The sequence below is a fragment of the Monomorium pharaonis genome, chromosome 1 (genome assembly GCF_013373865.1).
Source record: "Monomorium pharaonis isolate MP-MQ-018 chromosome 1, ASM1337386v2, whole genome shotgun sequence".
Taxonomy (NCBI): domain Eukaryota; kingdom Metazoa; phylum Arthropoda; class Insecta; order Hymenoptera; family Formicidae; genus Monomorium; species Monomorium pharaonis.
Window position 1 is genome coordinate 15,285,196 of NC_050467.1, and position 20,941 is coordinate 15,306,136.

The 20,941-nt window shown below is 38.3% G+C and overlaps 1 protein-coding gene across 1 annotated transcript; it reads right to left on the bottom strand.

Annotated features, from left to right (window-relative positions):
- Nucleotides 1-11,963: 11,963 nt before the first annotated feature.
- LOC105841122 (putative nuclease HARBI1) lies at nucleotides 11,964-19,340 on the bottom strand. The gene is made up of 8 exons (XM_036289619.1): nucleotides 18,931-19,340; nucleotides 17,471-17,564; nucleotides 17,298-17,393; nucleotides 13,157-13,251; nucleotides 12,855-12,990; nucleotides 12,606-12,725; nucleotides 12,251-12,473; nucleotides 11,964-12,139 (listed from the first exon to the last, which is right to left on the bottom strand). Exons 1-8 carry the CDS (start codon nucleotides 19,338-19,340, stop codon nucleotides 11,964-11,966), a joined length of 1,350 nt encoding a protein of 449 aa, XP_036145512.1.
- Between the last annotated feature and the right edge of the window lie 1,601 nt (nucleotides 19,341-20,941).

Here is a 20,941-nt window from a genome sequence, read left to right on the forward strand (position 1 = left end):
TCGTTCCTCTTTCACTCTGGCCTATATTAGTATTTTTATAAGTATTAGACACGGTTCTATACGAGGACCATAATAAAGAGACTGCAAGACTGATTTGTTCGACTTCGACATCGCCTACAAACATATTTACTTCTTTCGTTCCTCTCTTACTCTGGCCTTGTTGAGAACGTTGTAGAAAAGAAGCAGAGCTCTTTAGGGTACACGTGCATCGAGCATGTACACGAAAAGCGGACCGTATCGAGATGCTCCGAATATCGTCGAAGCCCGGGCACCGGAGAGATTGTTCCCGCGACTCGAGTCAGTTCGCAAGTAAACGTCATCCTGAGCACAAATTATTAAGTAGCAATATAACTTGCGAGCCTACAGTCAATAGTGTAATACATATCGATAAATATCACTAGTATTTACTTATACTGGCTGAGTCCTTATTGTGCGCATCACATCACAAATCAAACGCGCTTGATAAGGTAATTACCATTGGTCCTTCGAGCCGGATCGCCGGCGCACGACAGGGGAGCATCATTCCACGCAACATGTGGCAAGAGGAGAGCTTGAAATAAACGGAGAAAGCGGTCGCCGAAGAGACGAGAAGTGTTGTGCCGCTACAAGGCATTTCGCTATCGGAGCATAGTAAGCAGGGCGCAAGGCGGCGGACGTTTTTCTTTTTTTTTTGGCAAATTGACAAGAGAGAGATAACCAGTGACAAGGTCAATCTCTGATATCCATACATATTGTAACGAGCATTTGAGTAAATTTAGTTTTAACGCGCCAGTCTTGGCTTATTAACACAATGAGTAGAGAGGATAGCATATTAACGTTGAGAAAGAAACGCGCGACGATCAAGACGGCTTGCACACGGCATAAGAATTATTTCAATACATTCGCCGCCTCGGCCGAGAGCATTATACAAGCTAAATTGCGGGCAGATAAACTTAACGAATATTGGTCTCAATATGATAATGTTCAGACGGAGTTAGAAGTATTGGTGGATGCCGAAAAATCAGATCGTGAAGTATTCGAGAACGCGTTCTTCGATTTGAGTACTAAAATTCAACTGATCATTCAGGGTCACGGTGACTCTCGGGCATCAACCCTTAACGAGTATTCGGCAGCTGCGGGCGCAAACAATAACATGATGTTACCCAAAATAAATTTACCAAGCTTCACGAGCAATTACGAGGAATGGCTGCCGTTTCGGAATACGTTCGGAGTCCATGATCCAGAATAACAATAACTCACAAACGTTCAGCATTTTCATTATTTGAAGATAGCAGGCGGGAGAAGCCGCGGAGGTGATACATTCAATGGAAATTTCAGAGAAAAATTACTTGCATGCGTGGGAGCTGATCAGGGAACGTTACGATAATAAGCACGTCATAGTCCGGAGTCCTATTCAGGCTATTTTTAAATTGCCTAATTTAAGCAAAGAGAATTCGGTAAGATTGAGACAGTTGGCGAACGGTACGTTAAAGCATTTGAGAGCATTGAAATCATTGGGTCGACAGGCGGATTTTTGGGACGACATTATTATATATATTTTAACAACTAAGGTGGATGGGCTGACCCTGAAGAAATGGCGGGCTAGTCTGCCGGATGGCAATATGCCAAATTTAAAGCAGATGATAGATTTTTTTGGTGCACAAATGTCAGGCATTAGAAACGTTTAACCAAAGGCAGGTCGTAAATCCGGTTGGCGCGGGTGCAAGATTTAGAGCGGCAAATTCGTATTTAACAACCATCAAGGACAAATGCCCGATGTGTAGGCAGCCGCATTTCTTATTTCAATGCCAACGATTTCGAAGTTTAACCGTCGAGCAGCGTCGGAGGGAAGTCAAATCGCACGGATTGTGTATTAATTGTTTTCACGGTAATCATCAAGTCAAGGACTGTAGATCGCGTTTATGCAGGTACTGTGATGGTAAACATAACAGCTTATTACATCTTGAGGGAAATGGAGATCTGGCGTTGGTAGCGACGGAGACAGGTAGAGATTCCGATGATTTCGAGTCAGTCATGGCTTCGGTTGGGTCGGCTGGTAGATCTAATGCTTCTCATTTTTATTGTCTACGGCGGTGGTGTTGATTCAGAATCGCCATGGTAACGTGCACGCAGGCCGCTTCTTGCTTGACAGCGGATCTCAGTCGAATTTCGTAACATCAAAATTTGTTAAACGTTTGAACTTGAAAACCAAAACGACAAACATTGCCATTGCGGGAATCGGGCTGCTGAAGACGGGTTCGCAGCACAAGGCGCATCTTAAACTGAAGTCGTGCTATAATGCGTTCGAGACAAGCGATGATTACATAGTGATAAGCAAGATTACCGATCCATTACCTTGCAGCCGCCAGCTATTGCCGACGCTGCACCGGTCCGAGATCTCCGAGTCAACGTGGCGAGGATGGAGGAGGCACCGAGAACGACGCAAGCACCGAACCCGACACCCGATCCCGATGCGGCGACCAGCACGGCGAGACCGAGGCCGATGTACGAGGAATCGGCAGGTGACTCACCGGCCCCGAGGAACGAGCCGACAGCTGCGCAGCAAGGGGGAAACGAGGGGGAATGCGATATTCCTCCGCCATCGCAATTTTCACTGTGACAAGTTAAAAACATTGACACTGTATATGTGGCGGCAGCGAGATCGCAAAGTATAATTTTAAGTTTTATATTAATAATATTAAGTTAGAGTCAGTGTGACTGCGGCAAAACCGCATATTATTTATTGTGTGCCAAAGTTCAATTTATATCATATATTATTCTTATTAAAAGATTGTCATTGCGTTAGCGGCGAGACCGCATAATAATTATTTTGCGTTATATTCATTAAACATTATAAATTATCTTTTGTTGAAAGACAGTCACTGCGATAGCGATAGATTCGTTGCGAGCATAGCAACGCACATAGTTTATAAACGTTTGTTTTGTATAATGATATATAAAATATCTTACCCGCGATTAATTGCGCGAATATTATTTGTTGAAAGACCGCATGTAATAAGAAACGCGTAAAGCCGGTCAAATAAACACTCGATCCCGACGAGCGAACTGAGCCGCAAGGATGCAAGAGTGAATGGCGAGCGTGCATGCGAGTGTGTATAATTTTAAGTTTATTCTATATAAAAACGGTTCGTCCGAAATAAAGATTTTGTTCAGTTGCATGTTAATGCACCATTTATTGATACTGCATGTTCCATTAAAAAGTCGCAAATTCCATTAAATCGTCGTTCGAATAAAGCGAGACGTTGCAAGGGACCGCGAGAGCGCAGACCCCTGAAGACCGGGCAACCCGTTCTACACCAAATGACAAGACGAGGACGCCCATGGACATACCGGAACGTAGCGTTAAAAATGTACGCGAGGCGGATCAATCGTCGAATCACAATCGAGATTCCTCAAACAGTGGTCCTGTATTTTAACATTAGGTGGTGGAATGTGTCCTACCATATTTTTATTACGATAACTATATCCGAAAGGCCAGAAAGAATCGCGACCGTGCTATGGGAAGTGTACGACGCTACGATAAGCGATTCGGAACATTTCTTCTAAAAAATATATTCAGTTTTGCATTAATTATATCGTTAGAACGATTATTGAGTAACGCTTAAGCCGCGTTCACTACATGAATGGCTCAAGTCCGTAAAGTTATATCAAGCACCGAAAATATGAATCGAGTGCGAATTCTTCATTGTTTTGTTATTTTATGTTTGATCAAACATTTTATTTAATGAGAGACTGTAATTAACAGTTTTAAGTAGCGCCATGGACCTTAAGCTTAAAAGGCAGACCATGTGAACGGACCTGCGCCATAACCAGCGTATCGACGCCATTCGCTCGATGCCATAGGATTTTCGCGTGACTGCGCATGCAACACCATGACATGCAGGCGAGATAGAGTACGAATGAGAGAGAATACCATTCGATACTCCCCGATTGGCTACAGACTACAGCCTGACAACAACAGATCAATCGGGGGACACCGAGTGGTAGGGATGCATGAGACAAAACGGCTCAGCGTCCGGACCCAAAAAAGTCTGCATCGAAATCTCAGCGAGGACGGACGTACGTGCAAGGGTCCGTTTTCCCGCGCGATTTCGTGATCGATTAATGATCAATAATTAGTGCAAAGGCAGTAACGGGCGCGACACGCGAGTGTAAGCGAGACAACCCGCGAGTCTTGTCGGCTATTTCCGCGCTAATAAAAATCGCGAGCGCGTTAAAATATCGCGAGGTCGAGACATGCTATGCGAGAGGCGTGTCGAGACAAAGAAACCGCGACACACGCGTAGGCGATTGTAAAGCCGTTGCGTAAATGTGCGTGTGAGTGTTAATTCTGAATAAATCGAGTTGAGTGATAATTGTGAGAGCCTATTTTATTTGTGCAACCTAAAATTTCCATCCTGGATGAGTATCACGTTGTGGCGGGAAATTACGTCCCCCGAAATTAATTCCACGCGGACCACGAAAAGGGGCTTACCAAAGGATCTGGACAGCGCAGACGAGCTCGAGACAACAAAGCGAGCGAGGACTTTCGCATTCCATAGCCTTGTAGGCACAATTCAGCATCCGGCCGAAGGACGCATAGGGCCACACCCTGGCGGCGGGGCAATACACCGACCTGGCGACCGTGTAAAAGTAAGAAATTTTCGGAAATACTAACTTTCTTAGGATTTTATCGCGTACCGTAAACATTATCGCAAATGTTACGTGACATCAACACAGCTGATTGTAAGCGCACGAGAAAGAAATAAAGACAACGGAAAAACAAGTAAGAAGAGATTCCTTTCTCTCATACACTAAGCCGAACCTTCACCCTTCGGGTCCTAACCCTTAAGGCAGGACGAATCCCAACTACCGACGGGAAAGAATTCCCAAAACGCTCACAACAAAATTGGTGGCAGCGGTGGGATTCAAGAAGCCGTCAAGAACAAGGGATAGAAAAACGGATTGAAGAAACTGAAAAAGAATTAGCAAAGGACCAGCAAATCCTAAACCTCGAAGGAAGCTCAATCCTGCGAGAAGAAGACCAACCGACAGTAAGACGAGCTGAGACAGCACCATCGTGTTATTCAGTGCGTAAGTGCAAAGATCTGTGCCAACGCGTCACTACACGGTGCTAAGTGTCCTTGAAGAACGAGCTTCTCTGCCGGGGGACGGAACGGCCGACCAGCCAACGAGAGGTGGACCACAACAAGGGACGACGACTAGACAACTGTAGACTACGAGGAAAAGCAGCACATCCTACTACAACACCGTACGCGCCAGTCCATCCAGCGAGCTGACCTACGACAACCGCCATGCGCGCCGTTCTACTAATGTAAGTCAGAATTGTAACAGATATTTGCGCACTCATTGTAATGTCCTGTGCGAAGGGCAACGCGACCGAGAAATAATAATACAGCAGAAAATTGACACTGCGCGAAAAAACGAGGCAACGCGAAGTTTATCCACAAAAGAAAACGCCTGTAAAAAAGAGATTTTTTTTATATATGCGCCAATTAATAATACAGTATCAGCGAGTAAAACTTTGATTCAAGTACGACGCTCTAGCACGTACACACGCGACCGCGATAAGACGCTTAGCCGTGCGTAATCCGACTCCACCGATAATACTCGGGAGACGACCGCGAGACATACAGCATGCAAGCTACACACTGTCTCGAATAACTCAAACAAATAATTAATGTCCCATAACGGAGACAGTCCGCGAAACGAAGGCCAACAGCCCTCGGGAGATACAATAGATTCTCCAGAACACGAGGCAGTAGGCATAGCGGAAACCGCGTTACGCGATATACGAGACGCGACGCAACACGCGCTACGTGTTATAGGTGACCGCGGAACACACGTCGTCACCGAACGGGGAACCACAGCGAACGCACGCGAGTTTAGTTTGATAAGCGCCGAACCTAATACGACGCGTGACTTAGACGGACGAAATCGGACCGACAATCGACTGAGATCCAGTCCCACGACAATAGCTCACTCTCCCGCCGAAGCGTCCGGAAATATACCGCAAAATGAAGTAGATGCAGAAATATTACGACTTCATAATTCTCTGCATGAGGAAAATGACCATGCAGAAGAACGACCGGCACAGAGGATAAATCCGAACCTCCCGCCACGAGAAACAATGTTATTGCATGATGTTATGCATGAACTACGCGACCTGAAATTCCAATTAGGTCTAAGTAGAAGAGATCCAGGTTATCAGCGAAGGACGGAAGCACCTCTGAGACCCCAAAATTTTTACGATCACGTCTTAGATTTGTCATACGGATCAAATAACATTAGAAATCAGCGCGGATCGACAGTAAATTTTCTGAGTATGAAGGAAGCGCGAAATATGATACCGGACATCGACAGCACACAGCGAAACCGCGTCCGCGAATTTATTAGCGTCGGTACATACGCGATGAAAAACGTACACCCAGCCGACGAACATACCCTGCTAGAAGCCATCCTATGCACGAAATTTAAAGGTAAGGCAATGATGGACTTCTACACGCGCGATGTATACAGCTTCGAACAACTGAAAAGAGAGCTCGAAAATGAGTACCATTCCAAACAGAGCACCGCACATCTGCAACAACAGTTTTCTACACGCGCGATGTACACAGCTTCGAACAACTGAAAAGAGAACTCGAAAATGAGTACCTTTCCAAACAGAGCACCGCACATCTGCAACAAGAGTTTAACTCGCTCAAGCAGAAACCCGCGGAAAGCGCGCAGGAATTCGGACAGCGAATGGACCTTCTTGCCATGGAACTATATGAGTCCATGGAAGAGGGCAAGAACACACTATCGAACAACAGCGAGCCATCCTGGACAATATTAAGGAGCAGGCCCTGTACAACTACCAGATCGGTTTGCACGAAGACATCAAACTTCTGGTACGCGCCCAGCGATACAAAACGCTGCAGGACGCGATATCCGGCGCCAATGCCGAAGAAAAAGTAAGAGAACCTAACCGAAATCGGAAGGAAGACCCTCGCACCGCCCCAAGTACGCACGGAATACTCTGCGATGCGGAAAGTGCGGCAAAAATGGGCATGACGGGCGAGAATGCCGCAGCATCCAATACGCTAACCGGTTCGAGTTACCGCGACCGGAGGGACGGCCTCGCGTAAACACAGTAGAACTATACTGTGACCATTGCAAAAAGGCAGGCCACACCTGAAAAGAGTGTTGGTCCCTTCATGGTCGACCCAAGAAAAAGGACGATGACCGCCGGAGCGAAAAGCCTAAAACTATGAAAAGGATAAAAAACAGCAAGCGAGCGAGCAAGGAAATAAAAATGATTAAGCATACCGAGACAGCGAGCAGCGACGACAGCTCGAGTGATGACGCAAGTTCCTCGCGCACAGCTGATGCATATCGTGTGACACACGTGAAGCATGCACGGGGCAGCGACACTGGCCTCGACATGATTACACTGCTCGTACGCGAAGCAGAGCGGGGCAAGATCAAATTTCTATTTGACACCGGCTCAACCGTGTCATTAATAAAATTAAAAACGCTGAAAGGACAAACCAAAATCCGTGATGAACACATCAAATTGACCGAAATAACCGGGCATTCTATTACGACACTAGGAAGAACGTCCGTGAACGTGGTAATGCACGACAAGAAAATAAAGCATCCCATGTACGTCATACGAGACGATGCCCCAATAGAATATGAGGGCATACTAGGAGCTGATTTCACAAGAAAAAATAAAATCACATGCCACTATAGGACCAAAACAATAAGATTAGGCGACACCGAATTCAAGCTGTACCCGTACCGCCGAGTCACTCTGTAGCCACGGAGCGAGACGATAGTGCAAATCACAGCAAGTATAAACACTCTAGGAGTCATCAACTCCGAGAAGATGGCACCGGAAGTATTCTTAGGCAGCTGCCTAGTAGAACCCGAAAATCACACGTGCTCAAAGTATTATAAATACAAACGACAGAAAGGTCGATCTACAATTACCTCGTGTTGAAATTGAAGAAATAAATATAAACAACGCACCGGATATCCACTTGGCGAACGTAATCCGAGATGCATGAAAACAAGAGATACCGATACCTCGCGCAGAGCGCATAATTAAACTATTTCAATTAAAACATTTAAACGAAGAGGAAAAGAAAGCACTATGCGAAGAGTTCAGCGACGTCTTCTATCTAGAAGGAGATAAGCTCACATACACAACTCTCGTGAAACACGAGATACACACCAGGACAGAATCTGCGAGCGTGAATGTACGAGCATACAGACTGCCCGAAAAACAAAAAACGAAAGTAGATAAACAAATCCGTGAAATGCTAGAACAAATAATAATCCGCCAAAGCAAAAGCCAATGGAACGCACCATTACTGGTCGTCCCGAAAAAACCTGACGCTACAGGAAAACTGAGATTCCGAGTAGTAGTAGATTTCCGAAAACTCAACGAAATTACGATCGGAGACTTTCCCGATCCCGAACATAACAGATATATTGGATCAATCGGAAATGCAAAGTATTTCACCACGCTCGATCTCGCTGTCGGATATCACCAGATATGAGTAGCAGAAAAAGATAAGGGGAAGACGGCATTCTCCACACCGCATTACGAGTTCAATCGAATGCCGTTTGGGTTAAGGAATGTTCCTGCGACGTTCCAACGCCTAATAAATATCTAGTATATTTAAACGATATTGTTATTTACGGGCCGAGCCTGAGCGAGCATTACAAACGGCTAGCCACTGTGTTGACACGGCTGAGAGACAGTAACTTGAAACTTTAGCCGGAGAAGTGCGAGTTCATGCGCAAGGAGGTGAACTATCTAGGCCACGTAATCACCGAGGACGGAATTCTACCCGATCCCAAAAAACTGGACGCCGTGGAGAAATTTCCCACCCCTATAAAAGTAAAGGACGTGCAAGCGTTTATTGGACTAGCGGAGTACTACCGGAAATTTATTGAAAATTTTTCGAAAATAGCGAAACCCTTAACAATGCTAACAAAAAAGGGGGAAAAATTCGCATGGACGACCACGCAACAAAATGCGTTCGACGCATTCAAAATAAAATTAACTACCGCACCGGTATTAAAATATCCGGACTTCAGTGAAGAATTTCTCGTCACCACCGACGCGTCAGATTACGCGGTAGGAGCGGTGTTATCTCAAGGCACCGTCAACCAAGACCGCCCGATCGCTTACGCAAGCAGAATAATGAATCGAGCAGGGCATCGATTGTGTATCTTTGTCGACCTTCTTCACCTTTCGTAGTTTCATCTCACGTGAAAAAATACGCGCGTTTGGCTATCGTCAAAGTGAAAATGTGATATCCCTATGCTCACGGGAATGAAACGTGAAATAGTGAAATATTACATATGTGAAAATAAAGAATTATAACCTCTTTTTACTTTTATAAAAGCTTCTAAAATAACAGTTAGTGTAGTAAATTAACACCAGTGAAAGAGTACGAGAGAAGGCCCAGTGTTATACGTCGAATATTTACAGAAGATCAGACACATTAAGCTCTCAAAAAAAAAAAAAATACAAGCTTATAATAGCACGTTTAGTTTTCGTCTTGTGATTAACCCCATAAACCCCCAATGAACGTAACCGAGAAACAAAAAGAAATTTTAATTACTTTTATGCAAAAATACCCTGATTTTGAGAGAGGACGTTTACGTTATAATAATGAAAATAAACGAAAAATGGTAAGTACATAAATATTTATTATTTCTTCCATGTTAATTATTCCTTTTTAGTTTTTGTATAAATATTTATAGAAAAACATATTTATACAGAATATATATATATATATATATATATATATATATATATTATGCAGATTGTTTATAAATATTTACAGGATGAACTTTGGGAGAAATTATCTTCAGTATTAAATACTGCAGGATGTGGACCATGCAAGACTGCTAAGGAATGGTCTAAGGTAATCTTTATATATATATATATATATGTATATCATCTATTTGTAATATTTATTATAATGTAATTATATTTTTGCTTCTTATTTTATTATGTCAAATTAGTTATTTTTCTCATTTATCATGGATTTATTATATTTTTTAGACATGGAGGGATTGGAAAGCTAATACTTTAAAAAAAGTTTCGAAGCATAAAAGTTATATGGCAGGCACGGGTGGTGGTTCACCAAAACATTTACACTTAAGTGCAGTAGAAAACTCATTGATAAGGTTTTTGACACCAGATGCTACTGGTTTATCAGGAATACCTGAAGGTGGAATTCAAAATCCAAATCCAACGCCAAGTTTCAACGAACATATACAATACGATACTGATGAAGAAAACACACATGATATATATTTAAATGAAACGTCAGAGATAAATTCTCTTATTCAAAGAAAGCCACAAATCGACGACATTTTGGTATAAAAAATCACAAAAACAATTATAATTGTGTGTGTGTGTGTGTGTGTGTGTGTGTGTGTGTGTGTGTGTGTGTGTGTGTGTGTGTGTGTATGCGTGCGCGCGCGCGCGCCCTTATGAAAAAGTACTGTTGGAATATTGGACTATTCGTCAAAAAACTACTGAAAAGTATTGAAACTAATAGTGTGTCCAATAGTATTACTATTAGTTCCAATAGTTTTCACTAGTTTTTTGGCGAATAGTTCAATAGTCCAATAGTATTTTTTCATAAGGGCGTTGTTACCAGCCTATCGTTTTTTCATTTGTATTATGTGTATTAGGATCCAGTTGATTCCATTTTACAATCTATAAGACAAAAAGGGCAACCGGATCAAGATATAAGAAAAGATAAATATTTTTCTTCGTCATTAAGAAAACAGGATATACACTTAATTGAAAATAAAGAAAATGTTTCTGTATGTATAACATTTTAGATATACATATTATATGTTTAATGTTTTTTTAATAATCATGATAGTTTTGTAATATTATTTCGTCGATTTTAATTAATAGGAAGAAAAAGGGACAGCATCTACTTCTAAAGATAATATAAAGAAACGCACATGTACAAAAAATTTAGAAGGTACGTAAAATCTTTTATATATGTAATATAGATTATACTATTTAATATTTTTAATTAATATATATTTTTATATGATTTAGATATAAAAAAACCACGACTTATGGCAACTGCCATTGATTTATTAGAGAAGAAATCGTCCAACTCTGAAAACATTAAGCAAAAAATGTTGACACTGAAAGAAAAAAATTAGAAGTAATAAAAGAAATATTAACTGTTCATAAGGAAATTCTGCAACAATTACAAAATATGAACAAAGAACTAACATGTTTAAGAGAACATTTTGTTGGACAATATCTTGAAGAATTTTAAGGTAATCCTAAATAGACTTAGTAAACTATCTTATTTTACTTACCGCAATCTTACTATAAAATGACAATATTATAAAAATTCAACAGATATTCAACAGGTATTCAACAGGTGTTCTCCTTAAGACGTCAAAGATAGTTGTGCTGTGATAAGCATCGCGATAATGATTTTTTTTATTCATTTTTTGTTTAAAACTGTTCTATATATGTTCTTTAAATTGCAATTTAAAAAAGTGCAATCAAACTAGTCTTAAGTTCTTAAGGTTTAAAAAAAATTATATTTTTATAAAATGTTATCTGCTGTGATTATAACATTTTATTTTATAATTTAGATAAACATAATTTGTCAAGTTACTTTTTAATAATTTTAAGAATATATATATCTTATTACAAAATATATCTTAATACTTTTTCTATAAAATAGAGTATAGACTATTCTCCCAAAGAATTAAAGAAAAAAATATTTAGTTAATTAATATTTGCGCTTAACATATGTATAAAGATTATAAAAAATGGATTTATTTCATGTTATTTAATAAGTATTTTATTTAATGTTTGCGTTTCATATATATAAAATAGTGCAATTAAGTTAATATTAATATCAAAATTTTGTGATACATGTATTTATAAAAATACATATTACATAATAAAGCTATTCTGTGAAATACCACCGAACAATATTTCTTCTTATTTCTTCTGCATTATTATTATTTATATTTTCTGGTATTGGTAGCTCAATATCTATTTCATCCAAAAATATTTCTTCTGGTGGAATTTTCCACTTTATTGCAATATTGTGTAAAACACAACATGCAATAATAATACATGCTAAAAAGAATAAAAACTATATTAACATTTTAATATACATACATTATGATACTTGTATCATTTTTCTTTTATATTCTTTCCTTTTCAATTAAATTATATATTATTTAATACCTGCAATTTCTGGCTGATAATGCAATGCACGTTCTTTTCTTAAACATCGCCAGCGTCCTTTTAAAACTCTAATACACCTTTCTACTGCACATCGTGCTTTAACAAAATGTTGTGTGTATTTAGCTTCTGGTGACCCTTCAGGTGCATTCAAAATCGGTTTTAATAAAAATGGCAAAAGTGGATAAGCTGAATCTCCTAAAAAAACATTAAAATATATTCTATACTGTATATAAGATTAAACAAAATTGAAAGTAAAAATTACTTTATCATTTATTTGTATTAAAAACGAATAAATAGCTAAATAATATTAAACAATAAATAATATTATTACCTATAAGCCAAGAACCTTTTTCACCTGCTTCCTGTTGCTTTCTAAATGATGAAAAAGATTTGAAGAACGAAAGGCTCTAGAATCATGTGTTCTTCCTCCGTGCTGTGCATTTACTGCCAATATTTCACCATTATATGAAGAAACCTAATAATATAATGTTTGATTATCTTTGTAATTATAAAATTAATCATAATTAATATCACAAAGTTATTGTAATTGTACATGTTACATGTTACTACATATTTATTATAATATTATTTGATTTATACGTACAATCATTATATTTAAAGAATGATATAATTTTCTATTAATAAATAAATGTTCTCTTTCATTTTGAGGTGGAAAAATAGCTATGTGACTCCCGTCAATAGCACCAATAACTCCAGGAAATCCAGTTTTTTCAAAAAATCTGATATTAAATTTAAAATACAATAGATGATAAAAATATATATATATAAACCGAAAGACTTATTTACTAATATTTACTGTTATTTATTTATTTATGCTATATATATATGTATAATCTTTCTTTCTTCTAATTTCTCTTTCTTTCTCTTAAATTGTATGCTACTTACTCTTGTTTTATTTGTTGTTTTTTTCTATTCGATATTGGAAATTGAATCCATTGTCCCATTAAGTCATTTAATGCCTTTATTGTATTATGACAGTGCTTGAGCCTAGTTGCCCTTTTCGAGCCGATTCCCGAACGCGCCGCCTCCTACGCCCCCACTACCGCGTCTACCGCGCGCGGCCTTGACGGCCGAGCCGCCGATCTCGCCCGTACGCTTTGTCTCAGGAGCAGCTCTGTATAAGAAATAGTGCGCTGCACCACAAAATTCATTAAAATTACTCTAGTAAATAATTTTTGTTTTTATAAACAAAAAAGTACTAACTTTTTTATTACTAATTTATTTTATACGTAGTATAACAATATGTAAAAACATAATATATAAATTAGAATTTTGACAATAGTTTTCCACATCACTCGTGAGGTACTATTATTGATGCGTTTTTTTTAAGTGGTTTCCCTAGTAGGCCTAATCCACTAAAAAATGAAATATAATATATAGCTTGGCAGGAAAATTTTATATATTGTAAGATATATAAAAACGACAGGAAAATTAGAAGAAACCGGAACAACCAATTTGTATAAAAATTTTAATTTGATTTTTTAAGTCGTTTGCACGATTCTGCTAGAGATGGTATATCTATGGATATTTTAGAAGTACTAGCTCGCATCAACGAAGACAACGATGCATCGCTCAACGAAGAACGTTTTTCTGATTTTATTAATTTCATTTTAGAAAACGAACATTCACATAAATATGTAGACCCAAACATGGAGAAAATTCGAAGACCGAAATTTCTAAGACGTGGATAACATGCTGGATCTAAAAGTTGGAAGAATTCGACCCCTTTTTCTAATCGTTCTTTCAATGAAAAATCACATTGCAAATCGAAAAGTTCTGATTGAAATTCTGGACTTTGTTCTTTGATTTGCACAATGAGAGGATTTTCAAAAAGTGTTAAATCTTTTCTCAGCGTTTCAAAATCATTGAAACGCGTATGAAATTGATTTATTAAAGAGTCAATTAAAGAAACGTGTTTTATAAAATTGCAATTTGTGCCGTGTTCTTCAAACAAAATCTGGCAAGAAGGAAAGAAGTGCAGTTCATTATTTGGAATTTGATCTTTAAATAATTCCAATTTCTTACAAAAAGAATCGACCTGAGCAACTAATTGTGAAATGGTTTGGTTGGTCTTTTGCAGCTTTAAATTTAAAATATTCAAATGATTTGTCAGGTCAGTAATTATTGCAAGTTCGCAAAGTGAATCTAAATCTTCGAAAAAGAATTTTAATTCATCATTTAATTGTGTAGAAAATTTATCTTGCAAGAAAAGAAAGATTTTTTTTCTTATTGCAAAGAATTTTTCTAAGCATTTCCTTGCACTAAGCCACCGGACTTCACAATACAGAGGCACATCTGTGTAAATTGCATCATGTTCCTTGAGAAAGCGTTGAAACTGTCGATGAGAAAGAAATTTGTGACCGCCTTTAATTATATTTATAATACACAGTTTAACGACTTTCCCACATAATGCTTCCTGATGAATAATACAATGTATTACAGGAAATTTTAAACCTCGCTGCTTTAATTGTCCGAAGAATCCTATTTTTGAACCTGTCATTGCTCTTGCACCATCAGTAACGATGGCCGAACATTTAGAAAAATCCACATTAAATTTTTTAAGCGTTTGACTTACGGCATTGAAAATATCAAGACCCGTAGTAGTATTATGCAATGGAACAAAATCTAAGAGCTCCTCGACATATGAAAAATCGTTTTGAACGATTCGAGCAAAAATGCTCAATTGACTCACATGTCGATTGTCGGTGCTCTCATCGAGACATAATGAAAAAAATACGCAAGATTCTAATAAAGATTTTAATTTTTGTTCTAAGGAAGAAGCAATATTATCTATACGCGATTTTACTGTGTTGTTACACAAAGGAATGCTAGCAGCTTCTTCGAGTCAAGGAATTTCCGAACGATTCTACTGCTGCAATGATGCATTCTTTTATAAATTTTCCTTCCGTATATGGCTTAGAATTTTGTGCGATGAGATTTGAAATTGCATATGAAGCTGTAACAGCTTTTAACGAAGATGTAACATTATCATTCGGAAAATTACAACTACGACCTTCCTGATAAACTAATTTTAATCCTTCAATTAAATTATATTTCTCCTCGTCCACATATTTTGAATATTCGTTAAAATGTTTTTTCTCAAAGTGCCTATGAAGGATATATTTTTTAACGAGAGAAGGTTGATAACCACACAGAAGACAAGTGGTTTTATTATCAATGTATCAAGAAAAAATATTTCTTCCCATACCTTATCATATGATTGCACGTATCGTTGTTTATCCATTTTCTTAAATGTCTAGTGGACTAGATTGACTAGATTGACTAGAAGATGCAAATATAACGAAAAGAATATGCACACTATTACGTTTTATTGTTAATCAGTAACACATTTAACACTGTCGCATATAACATTTTACACGTATCACACACTATTGTACACACACTATCACTGTATAAAAAGATCACTTTTTACAGTATATAATATGGAAAACTCTTTATGCAGCACGAGCCTTTTAACACGCATGTTTCGCTGGTGAGACTGATCGTTGAGAAACAGCGGAGGAGAACAATTGCAGGAAAAACAATTGCATATCGAAGCGCGGTAAGAGTTCGCGCCTACAATAAAGCCGCGAAATTGAAAAATCCAAGATATAAAATTTCACTAACAAAACGTATTGAGAATGTATTAAGAATTTCGTGTTACATTAGTAAGTTTTCCATATTATAAAAGCAAAAAGTGCTAAAATTATTTAATAATAATAGTACAATACGTGAGAGATGTTACTTGTATTAACGTTTCATCTGACAGTTCTAAACGTACTAATATTTATTATTAGAACAAAATATAATGGAGTCGTATTCGTAAATGTTATTTCCTCTGTTTTTAACAAGTAATCTTGACACTGCATTTACTTGAGAAAAGGTGTAAACAACGATACTTAGCTTTCGTGTTGTTATCAATCCTCTCTTGTTAAAAAATATATCTTTCATAAACATTACAATTAAAAATTTATATTCGAAATATGTGGACGAGTAAAAATCTAATTTAATTGGAGGAATAAAATTAATTTATTAAGAAGATTGTAGTTTTAATTCATCTATCTAACATCTAACACATTCTTTTAACTGATTCTTTAATAAATCAATTTCATACGCGTTTCAATGATTTCGAAACTAAGAAAAGATTTAATACTTTTTGAAAATTCACTTAATGTGCAAATCAAAGAGCAAAGTCCAGAATTTCAATCAAAACTTTGCGATTTGCAATGTGATTTTTCATTGAAAGAGCGATTAGAAAAAGGAGTCGAATTCTTCAAAATTTTAGATGCAGCGTATTATTGTTTTAGAAATTTCGGTCTTCGAATTTTCTTCGTGTTTGGGTCCACATATTTATGCAAATGTTCGTTTTCTAAAATAAAATTAATAAAATCAGAAAAACGTTCTTCATTGAGCGATGCATCATTGTCCTCGTTGATACGAACTAATACTTTTAAAATATCTGTGGATATACCATCCCTAGTAGAATCGTGCAAACAACTCAAAAGATTAAATTAAAATTTTTATACAAATTGGTTGTTCCGGTTTCTTCTGATTTTCCTGTCGTTTTTATATATCTTACAATATATAAAATTTTGTTTTCCTGCCAAGCTATATATTATATTTCATTTTTTAGTGGATTAGGCCTACTGGAGAAACCACTTAAAAAAAAGTATCAGTAATAATACCTCACGGGTGATACGGAAAACTATTGTCAAAATTCTAATTTATATATTATGTTTTTACATATTGTTATACTACATATAAAATAAATTAGTAATAAAAAAGTTAGTACTTTTTTGTTTATAAAAACAAAAATTATTTCCTTAGAGTAATTTTAATGAATTTTGTGGTGCAGGGCACTATTTCTTATACAGAGCTGCTCCTGAGACAAAGCGTACGGGCGAGATCGGCGGCTCGGCCGTCAAGGCCGCGCGCGGTAGGCGCGGTAGTGGGGGCATAGGAGGCGGCGCGTTCGGGAATCGGCTCGAAAAGGGCAACTAGGCTCAAGCACTGTATTATGAATAGCAACGGAAATGGATGTTTGACTCATACAGGATAAAAAATCCTGTCCTACTCTTCGTTGGTAAGAACCAGATGCAACAAAGTGAATTGTTGTAAATATCTGAAATTATTAAAAAAACCATATAAAGTATAAATAAGAAACTTAAAAAATTGTATTATTTTTATAACTATACTTACTTGTAAATATGGAGGAATTGCAGTTACTCTTTTTGAAATTGGCATAAAAATTATTAGTTTTTCTATTAGCTGTTGAATCGCTATTTTAGGTAACCTGACATACAAATTTTATTTATATACACATATACACATAAATATATTTTTAATTTGTGCAATATACATAAATATATAAATATAAATATTTATATATATTTATACATATATCTATATTGCACAAATTAGATATATACAAATAAATTGTTTTTTATAAATTATACTTGTATTACCTGTACAATTTTATAAACGTATTATCCGGAATATCAAATAAATTTTGAGTATCTCTCAATCTCCTTCTTATTAAATTTAAATTTTTTATTCTTATTTTATTCTCATTTTCATCGTTTTCATTCATAAGAAACAGGAGAATATAATCCATATTGATGCTTGAAACTCGAAAAATTTAAGTAAAACACATATTTCGATCAATTTCGACACACTTTTGATCACTTTTAACATATTCGTCATGAAATTTGTTGTCGAACAATTTCACGTGAGAAATATCACATTTTCACTACGATGAAAGTTACCCAATCAAGTGAGAGCTCACTTTTATTATTTTCACTAGATTTCGCGATACACAATCGATGCCCAGAATAGAATTATATTACGACCAAAAAAGAATTATTAGCGATCGTATGGGCCGTGAAACATTTTCGGCCATATGTATACGGCACAAAATTCAAGATAATTACAGATCACAAGCCACTCGTATGGCTATTTAATGTGACGGACCCGGGATCTCGTCTGATAAGATGGAGACTCAAGCTCGCCGAATATGATTACGAGATAATACACAAGGCAAAGACAATACCAATGCCGATGCACTGAGCCGACACCCCGTAATAGAAGACACGGAGCACGTAAACACCGTCGAAGATAAAAACCGACAAGAAGAAGAAGAAGAAACAGCAAACCGGAAATACACAGAAAAAGAAAAGGAACAGATATTATATGAATATCACGACGCTCCTCTAGGAGGCCATCAAGAAATTGCACGCACACTGAAGCGAATAAGATTAGACCATAACTGGCGAGGAATCACAAAAGATGTGGAAGACTACATCGCAAAATGTGAACACTGCCAGAAAAACAAATTAAAAGCAAAAACAAAGATGCCTATGGTGATAACGGATACCCCCGAAAAACCATTTGAAAAATGCGCTATGGATATCGTGGGACCATTAACGATAACGACCACAGGAAATAAATATATCTTGACCTTCCAAGATATTCTTACAAAATTCAGCAAGGCGATTCCGATAGAAAGTCAGGACGCAAATACAGTGGCACAAGCATTTGCAACTAAAATAATTTTTGAACACGGAATACCAGAGGAACTACTCACAGACCAAGGTACAAATTTTACAAGTGAAATTTTCAAAAACGTATGCAAATTGCTGAAGATCGAAAAAATCACCTACTCCTTGTCCTCCCCATCGGGAGAAACGTCACGCACAATGTAGCGTTCAATAGGGACTCCGAAATCGGAATCCCGTTCATCACCAGACTCATCCTCGATGTCCAAGATGTCCATATCGTCAAGTACGCGACGAAAAAAATACGGATTTACAACAAAATCCACTTCCGGCCCAGGCAAATCTAGTTCGGGAGAATCGTGACGCTGGTCCTCCTCATCAGACTCCTCACCAGATAAAACCTCGTCCAAAACACTCTCCTCCTCAATCTCCCCATCGTCCATGAGGAACTCCCCCGCATTCTCTACGAAGTCCTCAAATACCTCAAAAATTTTCCCCTCATCGGGAGCAAAATCGTCCAGGGCAATAACGCCTGGAACAGGCGACGGAGGCGGCGACGGCACTAGAAAACGCATATTTATAGTTTTCTTTTTCTCTTCGCGACACGCACGGAAGAAAATCAGTCCAAGACTAACTCCATAAAGACTAACGACAGTACAAGAAGACCTAAAACGCTGACATATAAAAAACCAAAGATAGAAGTCTGAGCATCTGAGACGATAACGCACCTTGAACTTGCAGAATAATCACCTGCACGCGCCTCAGCGACGGACTATCAGCCCAACCAGCGTACTACATAGAAAAATTCAAGGACAACTCAGGGATTTATTATGAGGAAATCGGACGACTACACCAAATCGAAGCCCATTGAAAACTAGTGATAAGGATGAACATCGCATCACTAGCACCTAGGCTAGAGCATATAACCAAAAGTATAGAACACACCGACATAATGTGCAAATCATTACTAGCGAATGTAAAAACATGCAAGAACCTGCATGGAATCCTAGACAAGGGACACAATAAGAGAAAACATCTGATACACACTATACAGATGATATACAGGACGCCGACAGATAAACGGCGCAAACTGATAGACGGAGTAGGCTGTATAGCCAAGACACTGTTTGGAACCATGGACGCCGACGACGAAAAAACGATTAACGAACAGCTGACGCTATTAGAGAACAACAACGCGACAACAAAACACGCCGTAGAAAATCAACTAAAAGTAATCAACGCCACGATAGCCCACGTGGATACATTGGAACAAACTATCGAAGAAAACGAAAACGCACTGACGACACTCCTAGAGAAAATACAAAACCAAAACCTAATACATAACAGACGATACGACTTAGACGAACATTTCACAGTTCTTAACGCTCTGACGAACGACCTACTACAAGACGCGTCCGAAATTATCGAATACCTAGCATATATAAAAGAGAGAATACTTTACCCTAAAATCGCGAATATAGACCGAATAATGGAAGCCCTCCGTGAGGCTAGTTTAACCTGGCCCCAGGGACTCTACCTTCCTACAGGCATGCGAAATCACGACTGGTTAAAAATAGAAAAATTGGTTAACATCAGCGCCTATTACGACATAAAAAACATGTATACGATACTTAGATTTCCATTAGCAACTCTCCGATCTATAAACTTGCGAATAATAGTGTTACTGGTGCATAATCACCTAAACATCTTCTCATCTGTAAAAACGACTACAGAATATCTAGCAATAAACGCGGAAAAACAAACGTACATAACTATCAGCGAAAGCGACCTGCGAGGATGTAATAAAATAGACACCGAACATATATGCGAGGCGACGCATGCGATAAATAAGATAAACACGAATGCGATCTGCGAAGTACAAATGTATATTGTAACCGCCGCTCGCAAGCGACGGCCAACTTCGCCTCCGTCTCTGGTCGCGGCCCTGAGCCGCCCGGGTGTCGGGGCGACTATCTTCGTGAGGTTTCCCGACGTAATACTAAGTTGGGCGCCAGGTACGTTAAGCGTACCACTCTGTGTGCACCAAATCGCAAACGAATGTTACGATACTTGAATCGCGGGAAAGACGGGCGCACGCTAGGCGACCGGGGTGTTAGCGGCTTCGATATCCAGCTGCTCAGCCCTCAAATGGCAGAGGGGGAGGTTCGGTGCGGGC